Source organism: Argopecten irradians, chromosome 3 (assembly GCF_041381155.1).
Source record: "Argopecten irradians isolate NY chromosome 3, Ai_NY, whole genome shotgun sequence".
Taxonomy (NCBI): domain Eukaryota; kingdom Metazoa; phylum Mollusca; class Bivalvia; order Pectinida; family Pectinidae; genus Argopecten; species Argopecten irradians.
This window is the reverse complement of record NC_091136.1, coordinates 24,460,337-24,475,224: the sequence shown is the minus strand read 5'-3', so window position 1 is coordinate 24,475,224 and position 14,888 is coordinate 24,460,337. Positions and strand designations below refer to the sequence as shown.

The window sequence follows — 14,888 nt, the reverse complement described above, 5'->3', positions numbered from 1 at the left end:
AATCGAAATGTGTTTTTCAATGTGTCAATTTCATGCTCTTACTTACCTTTAAGCACTCACACTTTGTGGGATGCTATTTCACAAATGGTATGTAAAGTATGATAAGGTATCATAGGTCACGGAAAGGTTACTAGGTATATAAGGTATTTATAAGGAAAAGTAGCAACAAGGTGGCAGTGATAGTTGTCGCCAAATAGTGTTTACGTGTTATAATCACATGCCTAATTAACATGTATTTGAGTTTTAATTTGGTGTGTTCTGTTTGGTCAATTTTGGGTAGGTTTCGGTAGTTGCTATATATAAAAACTCGTAGAGGGGGAATATAAAACAACGCAGTAGTGACACGATAAGACTATGGTTATTTGGTGATACAGTAATTAAGTGTGCAGTGATATTTGTTCCCTACTTCCCCTTAATTGTTTTTGAAAACTGCTTATATTTAAGGAATATGATAAGAAACTACTTTGATATGGGAATGTTTTAAAGAAATATTTCAAAAGCTATTTTCCCCAACATCTCAAAGATAGATTACAACAACTCCCAATACGACATTTTTCGAAATACGATTGTTCTTCTTTCCTCTGGTATGTATGAGAGGACAAAGAAGACACGTTGAAACATTTCGAATGCCGTCATCCATCTGTCTCTCGGATACTGTTTGTACCTGAGATGGAGGCATTAGCACGGAGTGGTCAGATGACAATATGTCTTCACTTGTGGGATATATATTTATTTACTTGGTATTAAAAATAAAAACGGTATGCACCGATAAAACCTAAACATAAATATAGTTTTATTGGACATGGAGGCGCACAAATTACCTTTTCTAGAAGGAATTGGTTTCAATAATTGTTCCACAAAGAAGTAGTTTACCTAATATGCATTCATGTAATCATTTTCCCCATTCATTCATTCATTCATTCATTCCATTCATTCCATAAATTTCCTTATACACACGCCATCAAATACTAATTACCAACTCTTCCATATCATCAGATTAAGTGAACAGTCATTTACTAGAACAAGTATTCACATTGAATTTATAATAAATTCTACCGAGGAACGTTAGGGTACATATAACGTATTATAATGAATGCGTTAGATCAATTCGTTCGTGCCATTCTCTTAAGTATATACATCCTATTTCATTCATGTACCTGAATGTCTTACTTGTATGTTTCCTAACTGGAAATAAACATGGATCTAACTTTTACTTCGGTTCCTGGTCCACATATCGCAGACTACATTGTAATAGCTGTTTTCCTCTTGGTCTGTATGGGAATCGGCGTTTACAATGGTTACCAGACCAATAAGAATCCGACACTGGAGAATTATTTCCTTGGAAACAGACGTTTGACGCTGTTACCAGTGACACTGTCACTATTTGTGACATTTGCATCAGCGATATCCCTGATGGGGGTACCGGCTGAGGTATACGTCTACGGTATCCGCGGGGCTTATATCGGTCTAGCCTACTTTATATCTGTACTGATAGCTAGTGTTACCGTAGTTCCCCTATTATACCCCTTACATCTCAACAGTACATACGAGGTAAGTAAAATGCTTTTTTTCTTATCGTTTATACTGTAAACAAACTTATATCCGCTTTCGAAGCATATTTTGCAGTTAATTAAACTTTGCGAATAACTATAACTTGAAGCCCTGAAAAACCACGTACACTGATTCTGTTAAAGTAAAAGTTATACTTGTTGTTCCTTGACCAGTAATTTGTTTCTAAGAACTTCAGGCAAAATAGTCTTTTGAAGAAAAAAAATATAATTAATTTTTATTTGTTTTCATCCACCTCTCTGACAGATTCTTTTCCTTCATATACTATGAAGAAAATATCCGAGAATGGCGCGAAAATCCGACGTATTCATGACAAAGACGTCGACGTTACGTATTGATTTAGAAAAAAATAATCCCTTGGAAAATCAATAGAATCCTTCATTTCCACGTATTTTGTGTTATCAAGAAGGCTGAAAAATCAATTATAAGCATTGATGTAACTATTTGTTAACTTCATAGAAGTATGAAATAAATTTTGTTTGCAAACTTTTGTGAGAATCCGCACACAGTTTGCAAAACAAAATTTCTTTCATATCTCTATGAAGTTAAAAAATAGTTACATCAGTGCTTAAATGAAATATAATATTGAATCATGTAAATTATCATTCTTTAGTATTGAATAATCATCTTACACAATCGCTTCAATGTCTGTTGCAGTATCTTCAAATCCGGTTTAGATCGAAAGGTGTGCGAACGTTAGGAACGATGATTGGAATGCTTCAAACGGTGTGTCTTACATTTATCCAATTTGTTTAGTTTAACTGTTTTATCCTCTTTAAGTTACAAAATCAGCGAAAGTGTACACTACATGTAGTACATGATATTATATATAAAATAATGTAATAGCATTCTTCTCGCGAGAGTGCACGGATAATTCATGAACTATACCACAAAATTAAGTAGCAATGACATTATTTAATGTTTATGAATTTCGCTTAGGCAAAATAATGATTTACATAAATAAATTGATGATTTATGCGTCATTTATTTGGAATATTTTTTTTTTATGAAATGTTTATCAGTTTTGAAATTCAACGACTATGCATTTTTTTGTTCTCTAATGTTTTTCTTAAAGCCTTTTGTTCTTGCTTGCAGATAGCGTATATGGGAGTAACACTATACGCACCAGCATTGGCTCTTCAAATCGGTGAGCGTTATGTGTTCCATTATAACCAAAATGGTAAAAGTTAGGTATTCATTACAAACTCCCTTCTCAGTCGTTTTCTTTTCATATGAAATGCACTTGATGATGCGTGGTAATTAGTAATGAGATAATTTAAGTCATAACTTGAAACAGAGAGGCATGAAAAGACAATAGTGGACATCCAAAAATCAAGTAACTTCTGCGATATTGGGCGACTCATGCAATACATAAACAAATCTGTCTACAAGATTATCTACGGAACAATAAAATGCCTTTATAGGCAAATGTTTTATAGACAGCCAAACTTTGTTAAAATTGATCAGTAAGTGTGCAAGAGGTCTTGCTTGGACAGGTTTTATTAAGGTCAAATCCAACTAAAGTCACAAACTAAAATCAAAATAAAGCACAACCCAGAGTTTTACAAAAAAACCAATACAACCTTCATATAACTAACATGACTGTCGATTGTTAATGAGATCATGACATCGATCATTAATCAATCCCAACGTCTTCCTCGGAAGGCGAGTTTGGTCACATGGTATTGTCGATTTCGCCGATAGACTATATCTGTTTGTAACAACTAAGATAGAACCTTAATATAAGTTATTATAATGTATAAAATTTAACATAGTGTGTTGCACTTTTCTAAGTTATTTAAAGAAACCTAATTTAAAGATAAAATCACTACTCTTATTTTGACTGCATATTTTATATCTGTCGATATATTGTATGCGTGTATGCCAACAAAATTTTCTTTAGCAACTTTTTCAACCTATGGCATTATTTTTTTACTTCCAAATCTGTGGCCTTGAAAACAATATTGGACAACGATAAATTTAAGTTTTTCTAGTCTTTTTGTCACGTTAGCCTTAAGTGGTGGTAACTTGTGTTCGACGGACAGAAAAGGCAAACCTTGACTTTGCCGACTGGACTATTGAGTATACACATCAAATAACATCACATATTCATTGGCATGTTCGTTCTTGTTAGCAACCGGGAAGACAGGAGTTCCGCCAAAATCATCAGGATTAGCATGTGTATACATAATATAGATGTTATCATCGTACGCCAATATAAATTATGTCTTTGATGTGTGATAAAATTTCTTTATTTTTCTTAAATGGTTCAAATCACGGATTTCATAACTTCACAAAACTAAAAAAACTTCACAAAAAAAGTAAAATTACAACGTGCGTTCCTGACTATCGTAGTAAATCAAAGTGTTACCGCATGTTCCGGTTGAGTTTAATAGTGAAAAGTGTCATGGGGACAAACGATACTTTGAATTAATGATGGGATTCGGATTATACGAGGTCCAATTAACTAAATCAGTAGAACAAAAAATTCTTTCTTTCTTTCTTTCTTCTAATGCACTAAGCTAAGTTGCTATTATCAATTTCTGTTACAGTGGCTGGGATACCACTCTGGCTGTCTATAGTTGTTATAGGTCTTGTTGGCACCATCTACACAGCAATTGTAAGTGTGATCATATATCATATACTATACTATTCCCTGTCGTCCCGGAAATACATCGAGGTTAGGAAATCACGGTTTGGTACGATTATTCTCTCAAGATCGACAGTCAAACGAATAGGATCTGGAACCTGACGCAATGAGTTGCTTATTTTAAAGTTGCCAAATAAATATTCCGTCGAAAAAATATTAAAATAAAAGTTTGATGTTTCTATCAGTACGTTTGTAAAAAAATGAAAGTAGAAAATAGGTAAAAAACTCCATTAATAAATATCAAAGGCGTAACTTTTGTGTCATATCTATTATTCATATAAATTACTCATTTCTCGAAATAAAGGTGCTAAAATTCAATTATGTTAAGATTAAGCAAAATTCGTCCATATTAAAACAACTTCATAGAGAGTGAGGTAAATTTGATCTAAAAGATAACAACTATGGAAATTGAATGAGAGCCCTAGATATGCGAATGGCAAATGATTGTTTTTTACATGTATTACTGAATAAATTACTTTTTTTGAGAAAAAAATATGCAACTCTTTAGTTGAAGCTATTGGATGTTTTGCTTTAAAATTCCATCAAGAAAACTTCGTATGTACACATGTTTATTTTTACTAAACTAATCATGTGTTTTTCTAATCTTGATGTCTTTTGTTTCTATCAGGGGGGCATAAAGAGCGTTGTGTGGACCGATGCTTTCCAGTTTGTAATGATTTTTATCGGCTTGATCGCAGTGACTGTAAAGGTTTGGAAATTAAAGAAATAAGAAATTTATTGGTCACCCCATCAAAAAATAAGTTGTTGATAATTACACATGGCTCTCAATACATGTAATCAGGGCCTAAATGGAAAAGAAAAAGAAAAAAATGCTCACCAAGTGTGTGTATTTACTGTGACTATATGGATTTTCTATAGAACATACCGGCCGTAGTAAATGGGTTAAATATCAGTTAATTTGAAAAGTCATTCAAAATTGAATACAACGGCGACAGAAAGTAGTTTATGCAATTTGTTCATAAGCATGCATTTTCAATTTTGATTCGTGTTAAGAGTCTAAAGGAAAACATGAAATACAAGATTGTGACCAAGGGTCGATGTTCCTTCTCCGATTGATTTAATATGTCATGCAAACTAAACGATGTTCCTTCTCCGATCGATTTACTATGTCATACAAACTAAAATTAACAATTGCGAGTATCAAAAGTTCAGGTTCATATGAACTTTAGATAATTTCTCACTCCTTTATGGATGATATGTTTCTTCTTGTTTGTCACAGAATAAATCATAATTATTTATTGCGAATTTAATATCAAATTAAATCTAATTAGCGTGTTCTAAATACGATTTAAATATCTATTAGATTGTTAAGTTTACACATTTTATTGCCATAATTGCAAAAGGATCTGGCACAGTTAACACCCTCTCCATTAATATTTACAACACATATAATACATTGTACATACATCATAAGATGGTTTCATATTATAAATATTATACCATAATTATTTTTATCTTAAGGAGTAACAGTTAAGAGAGAAGAAAGAGATAGATAGATAAAGACGGAGGAAGACGAGTGGATACAACATCAATAGATCACATGTTATTTACAATCATTGCGACATGTTTTATATACAGTATACTAAAGTAATTGAGAGAAACTTTGTGCCATCCAGTGCAGCCAACACTTAATACACTATCATAATCCAAAACTTTCTAAGCCAACACTTAATACACTATCATAATCCAAAACTTTCAAAATGTTCGTCACATCCCGTGCTATAGGTCTATAGGCTTTTTACAAACAACTTAAATACATTGTAGATATGCACTTGTAATAATAATAATAACATTATCTGTGTCTTTCACATTTGCTAAATGGTAAATAAGTATTTTATATGATGTTATAATCTGCTGTGCAGGCGACGCATCCACTTCTGTGTAATTACAAATGTATTGTATTGCACTTCACATGTAAATATACGAATATACAATAAGTGAAGCCAAGTTGAGATGTACAATTTTATTCCATATTATTACATGGCTATTAGTAATTGTAAAGTGATATTTGCAGGTACATATGAATGTTTCCATCTAAACTTACATAAGGCATAAAAACCAAGAACTTTATAGTGCATAAAGTTATCTCTCCAGTATTTTCATGTGCAGTTAGGCTCTGACGTAGTAATGCTTTAATGAAAATTCGGGAGTTCACAAGGTCACGCCATCATGGGAATTTACAGAAGATAGATGAATAATAGAATTACATTGTAAGGAAAATATTTAAATGGAACGAGGTGTTGTATTTATCTGTGCATATATAGTTTATGGATGGGACTATTCGATTTATTGTTACTGCTTAGTCGATAGAAAACTTATGGGCATTCCCAGCCAAATATTCGGGAGTACAAGTTTTATTTTTATCTTTTATTCTATATGTAATTTTATAACAGTAATCACCAATTACGTGTAAATATGATTATTGGTTGTCATATGTGGCATATTTGACATGTATTGCTGAGTAACATACATTGAGGGTTCTAGCCATTGGATATGTTAGCGTGCACCTTTTCATGTGCTATAACACACAATTTATGTTACCCCAATACAATAGGATGACCATGCTCTCGTAATTGGCTAATTTACGGTGAAAGTTGGTTGGATATTTGATAACCAAGAATTGTCTTTCTTAAACGGGAGGTCACTAAGTTCACTAAGGCAGGCATATCTTCTGTTTATCTGTGTGACTATATATCTTTTTCTTGAACAGGGCAGCATGCTCATGGGAACACGTTACTCTGTGGTTGAAATCGCTACACGGGGTGGAAGACTTGAATTCGGAAAGTACTTATTGTTTTATTTCCTTTTAACAATTTACCTAAAGGAATGCAGTCATTCATGAAGAAAAGTGAAGTGATTTACGAGAGAAGGAAGTAACAATTACATATTTGTTAATTAGTTACACCATGATCAACTTTATTGAAATTGGGATAGATCAATCTCATTATCTAATACATATACATCATCAAAAGTTATATCATATACCTTAATTTCACTTGCTACAGAAGAAATCCTTGGACATATTAAAAGGGCAATTCACTCAGGCTAATTCTTTTACATAACTACGAAGCAAAATATGGCATTAATGTCTTGTTCTACATTTCTTATGAAACATATCACATAAACTATTGACGAAATCCAAGTCATTGTTTAGTATTTTAATTGATACCGTTGTAATTACAAATCGTTGATCAATACGATTAAGAAGGTACAATATGTACGCTGTACCCATATCCGAGTCAAAGTCACGCACGTTAAACAAATGAACTACATAACCACTGTGGAGGTGATAAAATGAATTTTTAGGCAATACAATTCACCTGATAAGGTAAACACACTACTGTATAAGCGATTTGAGCATTTCTAGACAAAAGTAGGATTACTCTACGAGCAAGGGACAGGGTTCGGCATACAAGATGTTCGACCACAATGTGTAATGGCGGACAGCGAGCGAGTTTGAACATTTCACACGCATTTCACCACCATGGGCTTTTCTGGCATATCACAGTAAATCCGACTGATCTAATTTCCATAAGAACTTTTTTTTGCGATATATGTACAAATTTTAATGTTCTTTTAGACTGAATTGTCCCTTTAATTGCTTTATCAGTCTAAGTAAATAAAAAATCGGAACTTATTTTTTTCGAAAAGATTTCTTTTTATCATTTTCTTTTGAATACATACTGTCTTCATTGCAGTTTTGATCCAGATCCGAGAGCCCGACACACTGTCTGGGGTATGTGTATAGGTCTAACCTTCGCTTTCATCCCCAACTGGTGTAACCAATCAAGTGTACAGCGGATATCATCTCTTAGAAGTCTGAGGTCTGCCAGAATGTACGAATACTACTTATTGTTTTTACATTAAGTCATTCGTATGATTTCTCAGCTCAAGCTTTGAGAAGACATAAACGATATAGTTTGAAAATATAGTCGTTAAGTTTTCTATTTTTGGTGTATGGGTTGTATTGATAATAAATACCGTTTTACGCTTATCAATTCTCACGAACGAATCAATCCAAGCCACTGATTCGTGAATAGCGAAAATGCCATACACCGAAAGAAACATGTTATACGAAGATACTTAAAACCACTGGTTATCGATTTGGAATATGAAAGGTATTTTTGAAATTAGTAATAATTGATTATGGATACATTATAATATCAATCTACATGTAGTCTATGTATAATAACAATAAACTGTGTACATTTTGTTTGTCTTTATAGAGCGTTCTGGATGATGGGTCCTATTGTGATAGCGTATTTTATATTTCTCGGTTATTTGGGCATTCTACTTTATTCCTATTACAACACTTTGGAATGTGATCCAGTCAAAGCCGGCTTCCTTAGCAACTTCAACCAAGTAATTTCTTTTCTTCCTGAATTTACAAATTTAAAATTGGGATTGATATCTAATCATAGTCTTCTGGGGATTTGTGTCAATTTTCAGTTTCTGCAAACATATATTTTCTGGGTTGCATCAGTTATAATTTTGAAGCAAATAGAAGTTCATCAAGTAAGTTAATATATCTTTCTCGCACATAAATATACCTCAAGATCAATACAAAATGATAAATTGTTGGTTACTGATAACGCTAGTTACTTGTTTTTGCGTTAACGCAGAGATCATAACTTATGCAACCCAGCATAAGAGTGAAAAATGTAGATATCGAAAACTGAAACAAATAAGCGGGGATCAATCTTTTAAGTGATATAGCGTTGCTGTTAACGTTTGAAATTAATGTGTCATTATTATTCAAACATGAAAAGACAATGGAAGATGTCAGTAAAATAATGACAATATTTCAGAATTAAACATCAAATTCGTAGTGTTAATCACCACTATGGTTTGTGTTTTGTTTTATTTTCATGATGAATAGCTGATTAAAGTTGAATATCAATGTAAACATTTTAGTTTTGAAATAATTACATCTTTTGCAAATAAGTTGAAATTGCCATTGAAGCTGATGCCATATTTTGTATTTGAAGCTGATATCATGTTTTGTATTTGAAGCTGATGCCTTATTTCGTCCTGGATGTTTTAAGGTCACTTCCCGGTTTTTCTGGTATCTACATCAGCTGTTTGTTTAGCGGAGCGCTCAGGTACTAGTATGACTACTATTATGATAAATTCGACATGCTATTAATGTTATTTGTCTTATCGTTCTAATGGATCTCATCTTCCTATAATCCATGTATTTTTTGCGAACCCCCCCCCCAAAAAAAATGAAAAATAAATAAATACCCACCTAGATAACTATATAAATCAACAAACCATTGTAATGTATATGTTCTAGTACTCTTTCATCTGGAATAAATTCCTTGGCTGCCAACACTGTAGAAGATATACTTGGGGACAGAGTGAAGAAATCAAACGTCATCTCACAGACAACAGCAGCCAAGTTATTCGGTAAGTCAAATTGTGTGAACATAGGAATGTATGGTTTGATCCCGTTATAATTCTTTATCCATTCCAGTACATTAGTATTAATGGATATTTCATGGTTTACATTTTGTTTTTGCAGAATATGAAAATGATTTAAAAGGTGATATGATCATTTATATATGCATAATATCATCCATTATTATCTTCTGTTGAAAAAACAAAAGCAATAGTTTAAGATTACGTCGATATTAGTTACTATTGTTTTAATATTAAATGACAAAGAATGAAGATTGCAAGGAACAAGAAAATGTGTGTGCGTGCGCGCGTGCGTGCGCGTGCGCGTGCGTGTGTGTGTGTGTGTGTGTGTGTGTGTGTGAGAGAGAGTTGCGGCGACTTTTTAAAGAAACCTCAATAGGTCTTTGTACTGGGGAGAAGGAATAGACGTTGCATACATTGTTATAGATTCAACGCACCTAGAATGCTTATTAGATATTTTGTTATTGACTGTTTACTGATTTCTTTCTTTTGTCATCAATTGCAATGCGATACATGACAACAATAGCATTAATTGTTAAAAGAATACCATCCTTTCATAATCATTTACCTTGTAATGTATATCGTTCCTGTAGTGATGTTGTACGGAGTTCTGGTTGTTGGACTTGCGTATGCTATCAACTTCATGTCCGGATCTATCACTCAGGTAACGCCATCTTCAAACACATTACCGTTTGTATTCGCTGGCACTAATTTGCTGTGATTTGATAACATTAACTAATTAATTCTACCTGCATAATGCCTGGAGGAAGTTGTTATTATAAAACTATAATGATTATGTATAGAGTATGTTTGTCACAAACAAAGGTGATCGAGATGGTTGATTCAGGGAAGAAAATTTATCATGAAATCGAATGACAACTATTTGTTTAGATAAGCACTTGATAGTGCAATGTATCTTATTGCAAATAATTAAACCACCAACTTTGTCTTATTGCAAATAATTAAACCATCAACTTTGATAATTACCCTCTTGCCTTAAATATACATACATGACATATTAATACTACTGATAGTTGTTATGAAATTAACCAATTTATAACGGTATCAACGACAACAGACAAGTTGATAGAAGTAGTTCGTTATTTTTTTCAATGTTACTATTTTTCTGCAGATGGCGCTGTCAGTATTTGGAGCTTGTGGAGGACCATTAGCTGGGCTTTTCTTCCTGGGCGGAATGGTACGAAAGGCAAACTGGAAGGTATGGTGATCAGGTCGATAGAGAGCCTAGTGTTAATTACTTCAATATAGAAAATAAAACTAAATGGATTTATCTGAATATAGTCTAATATATTAAATATCTTTTTTTGATAAAGCTTAGAAGTCTTATTATTACCTTATAATCCGCTGTCTATTTCACATTTCTTCACGGACATATTCTATTTTCTTTGATCTCAGATTGCCTTTATTCTTATTTTAGGGAGCCATTATTGGCAGCATTCTGACTCTTGGATTCAATATATGGATGGTGGTAGCTGCACAAATGAACGGTAACAAACCTGTAAAGCTAGCCCAGAATCCTACCAGTGGATGTTTTCCCAGAAACGTAACGACTGGGTCCAGCGACTTCTCGATGTATAATTACAGCACTTCTATGAATCCCATAGTCGATAATGCAACATCAGCCTTCACGTCAGACACTCAAGCCAGGTAGAAATGTTGAACGCTCTTGTCAATAAATACGAAATGAATTTAGTGGCTAACATTTTAAGTGACTTACATTTGGCAGACATTAAAGGCCTGTATATTTCACAGTATTTGTTTGTACAAATGTATGTAAAGTCAAAAGTCAATCACTGTTCGATTTTTATGAGTCTTGTCAGGCCTAAACCTTGTAAAATTAATATAAAATACCCACTAGTTATCTTACATAGCATAACCGACGAGTTATATATAATGTAAAGGAAGAAGAAAGTGTCGTCTAAATGTTGCGGTAACTTATAATGGCGTTTGATAAATATAGATAATAGATATAACATCTTCAGACATTATCTCTTTACTGTAAGTTGGTATGCTTGCATCTAAATAGGTTTGTTCTGGGGCACCATGTGCTTATCATTGTTGATCTATTCCAATTTCTAATTTCCATTTGATAAAAATGAACAAATCTTAGACGAATGTAGACGAAACAATTCCTTTGAGCCTTGTTAATCACTGGCAAATATGCAAGTACGAAACATTATCTCTTTACTGTAAGTTGGTATGCTTGCATCTAAATAGGTTTGTTCTGGGGCACCATGTGCTTATCATTGTTGATCTATTCCAATTTCTAATTTCCATTTGATGAAAATGAACAAATCTTAGATGAATATAGACGAAACAATTCCTTTGAGCCTTGTTAATCACTGGCAAATATGCAAGTACGAATCATTATCTCTTTACTGTAAGTTGGTATGCTTGCATCTGAAAAGGTTTGTTCTGGGGCACCATGTGCTTAACATTGTTGATATATTCCAATTTCTAGTTTCTATTTGATGAAAATGAACAAATTTTGGACGAATGTAGACGAAACAATTCCTTTGAGCCTTGTTAATCACTGGCAAATATGCAAGTACGAAACAACTGTTTATACAGTCAAGGCTGACACCGCTTGTTCACTAATTGGGGACCCTTATGTAATGATAAATTTCCTTTTTGTTCCAATCTACAGCTCAGACGACGGATTCTTTCTGTACAATGTGTCTTATGTCTGGTATGGATTTATTGGGTTTTTCTTGACTCTAATCATCGGTACTATCGTCAGTGTGTGTACAGGTATGTCTTTGTAATATTTAAATTTAATTGGCTCTTAAAGCTGAAAATAATACGGTGGTATTCTAAATGTAACTAAATGATTCCTCTGCAACAACAACTATTCTTGATTTTCATGGGTTTTTTTTCAATAAGAGTATTCATATGTTACTGGTTTTATGCGTGGATGATCAATAATAAGTCACATGGTATTCTAATTATATGGAATCCGTACGTGCGAAGTCTCGCTGTCAACTATCTGACAGCACCAACGATGTAATTCGAGACACCATAGTAACAGTAACCAATTAGTTTAACCCTTCCTTTGCAACTAAAACGCCGTTCTCAATTCATCCCTGTACCCTTTTCCTTTCGCAGCACATATTACTTATTTCGTATTAAATAACCCATACTGTCTCATTGTGTAGGTCATAATATAAGGAGACGGATTAATGTATTGGTACATTGTACTTATTTCTGAATTCAACCTTTTATGTTGCGTTTGTTGTATAATGATTGTATTTTTAATTTCGCAGCACATATTACTTATTTCGTATTAAATAACTCATACTATCTCATTGTGTAGGTCATAATATAAGGAGATGGATTAATGTATTGGTACATTGTAACTTATTTCTGAATTCAACCTTTTATGTTGCGTTTGTTGTATGATGATTGTATTTTTCATTTCGCAGCACATATTACTTATTTCGTATTAAATAACTCATACTATCTCATTGTGTAGGTCATAATATAAGGAGACGGATTAATGTATTGGTACATTGTACTTATTTCTGAATTCAACCTTTTATGTTGCGTTTGTTGTATAATGATTGTATTTTTTTTCATTTCGCAGCACATATTACTTATTTCGTATTAAATAACCCATACTATCTCATTGTGTATGTCATAATGTAAGGAGACAGATTAATGTATTGGTATTTTGTACTTATTTCTGAATTCAACCTTTTATGTTGCGTTTGTTGTATACGGATTGTATTTTTGGTGTGTAAAATGAATCAAAATATCTATTGTGAGAAGCGCATGGTTTGATAAGAACATCGTATCCTTGGAACGACAGATATTAATTTTGTATGAACTTCATGGTTGCCTCCATACCACTGAACGAATCTTAAAACATAGCTGTGGTTTCATCTGTTGGTAAAGCTTGAGGCATAACTGTAACAGATTACTATCACCTAATGTTGTGGACGTTTTACTTTTTCCTGTGAAATACAACAGTGGTTTGTAACTATTCTATAGGAGAAGGTATCTATTCTACAGTTTAAGGTGAATCTAATAACTTTTTGTTAGCAGCTACATAGACAGCATTCGCATTCGTAAGAAACATTTGCTAATCAGATCAAAGAACCCAAACATAAAGTTGTCATCTAAGTCGCAATATTGCTGTTAGATGGGCCATGATTTATTCTTAAAACATATCTCAATCATACCTACCTGAATAAAGCCACAATAGGATCAATGCTTGGCTACCCATTCGTAGCAATGAATATGAATATTAATGAGGGAGAACTTCTATGTGCCTTACAATTTGATAACGCACTATCCTCAGAGGGACACGCTGTAAACAACTTTATTACGCACTTTCCTCAGAGGGACACGATGTCAACCACTTTATTACGCACTATCCTCACAGGGACACGGTGTCAACCACTTTATTACGCACTATCCTCAGAGGGATACGGTGTCAACCACTTTATTACACATTATCCTCAGAGGGACACGCTGTAAACAACTTTATTACGCAGTTTCCTCAGAGGGACACGGTGTCAACCACTTTATTACGCACTATCCTCACTCAGGGACACGGATGTCAACCAATTTATTACGCAAAGTATCCTCAGAAACTTGACCCCCTCCCAGGGGGAACCGGAGACCCCAAGGTCATATAATTCACAAGTTTTGTAGAGGGCCTTGAGACCTTTCTATCTATGAAGTGTATTTGATTCTACCACATCTGTAAGTGGAGAAGAAGATTTTTGAAATTTTAGTCAATTTTACCCCTTTTGGCCCCAATCACAGCCCCTTGGGGGATTGGGGGTCATATGATTCACAATTTTGATTGGCCTTATGCCTTGAAAGGTTTCTGCATAGAAATTGCTTTAGCGGTTTTTGAGAAGAAGTCGAAAATGTAAATTGTTAACGAACACACGACGGATGACGCACGAAGCACGACGACGGTCAAAAGGCGATTAGAATAAGTCAAGTGACCTAAAAATAACCTGCAAATTCTCTAAAAATCAATCAAGGGGTTTAAATCAATGTTGGTGGCCATCTTGGAAAATGGCTTCCATTGACGTCATCAGAAATTAAATACTACCTTTTAAATAATAAAGTCAATAACTAATTTAATCATGTAAACATTGTTTGAAAAGGATCAACGGTGAAACGGAGAAAAAAAGACTTACAATTACATTCTGAAATGGGCTATTTAAGTGTTTTTGGTGGCCATCTTGGA

General features: G+C 33.6%; 1 protein-coding gene across 1 annotated transcript; it reads left to right on the top strand.

Moving 5' to 3' along the window:
- Positions 1-1,115: 1,115 nt before the first annotated feature.
- LOC138319581 (sodium-coupled monocarboxylate transporter 1-like) lies at positions 1,116-12,447 on the top strand. Its single transcript, XM_069262733.1, has 14 exons — positions 1,116-1,551; positions 2,227-2,295; positions 2,665-2,716; positions 4,122-4,189; positions 4,848-4,928; positions 6,951-7,024; positions 7,939-8,076; positions 8,467-8,602; positions 9,254-9,342; positions 9,537-9,649; positions 10,255-10,325; positions 10,794-10,880; positions 11,100-11,329; positions 12,330-12,447. Exons 1-14 carry the CDS (start codon positions 1,198-1,200, stop codon positions 12,445-12,447), a joined length of 1,680 nt encoding a protein of 559 aa, XP_069118834.1. The 5' UTR covers positions 1,116-1,197.
- Positions 12,448-14,888: the final 2,441 nt, after the last annotated feature.

Bases quoted from the DNA above. Each gene is read 5' to 3' on its own strand.
- LOC138319581 (XM_069262733.1), top strand. From the start codon at position 1,198: ATGGATCTAACTTTTACTTCGGTTCCTGGTCCACATATCGCAGACTAC. The intron at 9,650-10,254 runs GTAAGTCAAATT...TCGTTCCTGTAG, and splicing joins AACAGCAGCCAAGTTATTCG to TGATGTTGTACGGAGTTCTG. The intron at 10,326-10,793 runs GTAACGCCATCT...ATTTTTCTGCAG, and splicing joins TGTCCGGATCTATCACTCAG to ATGGCGCTGTCAGTATTTGG.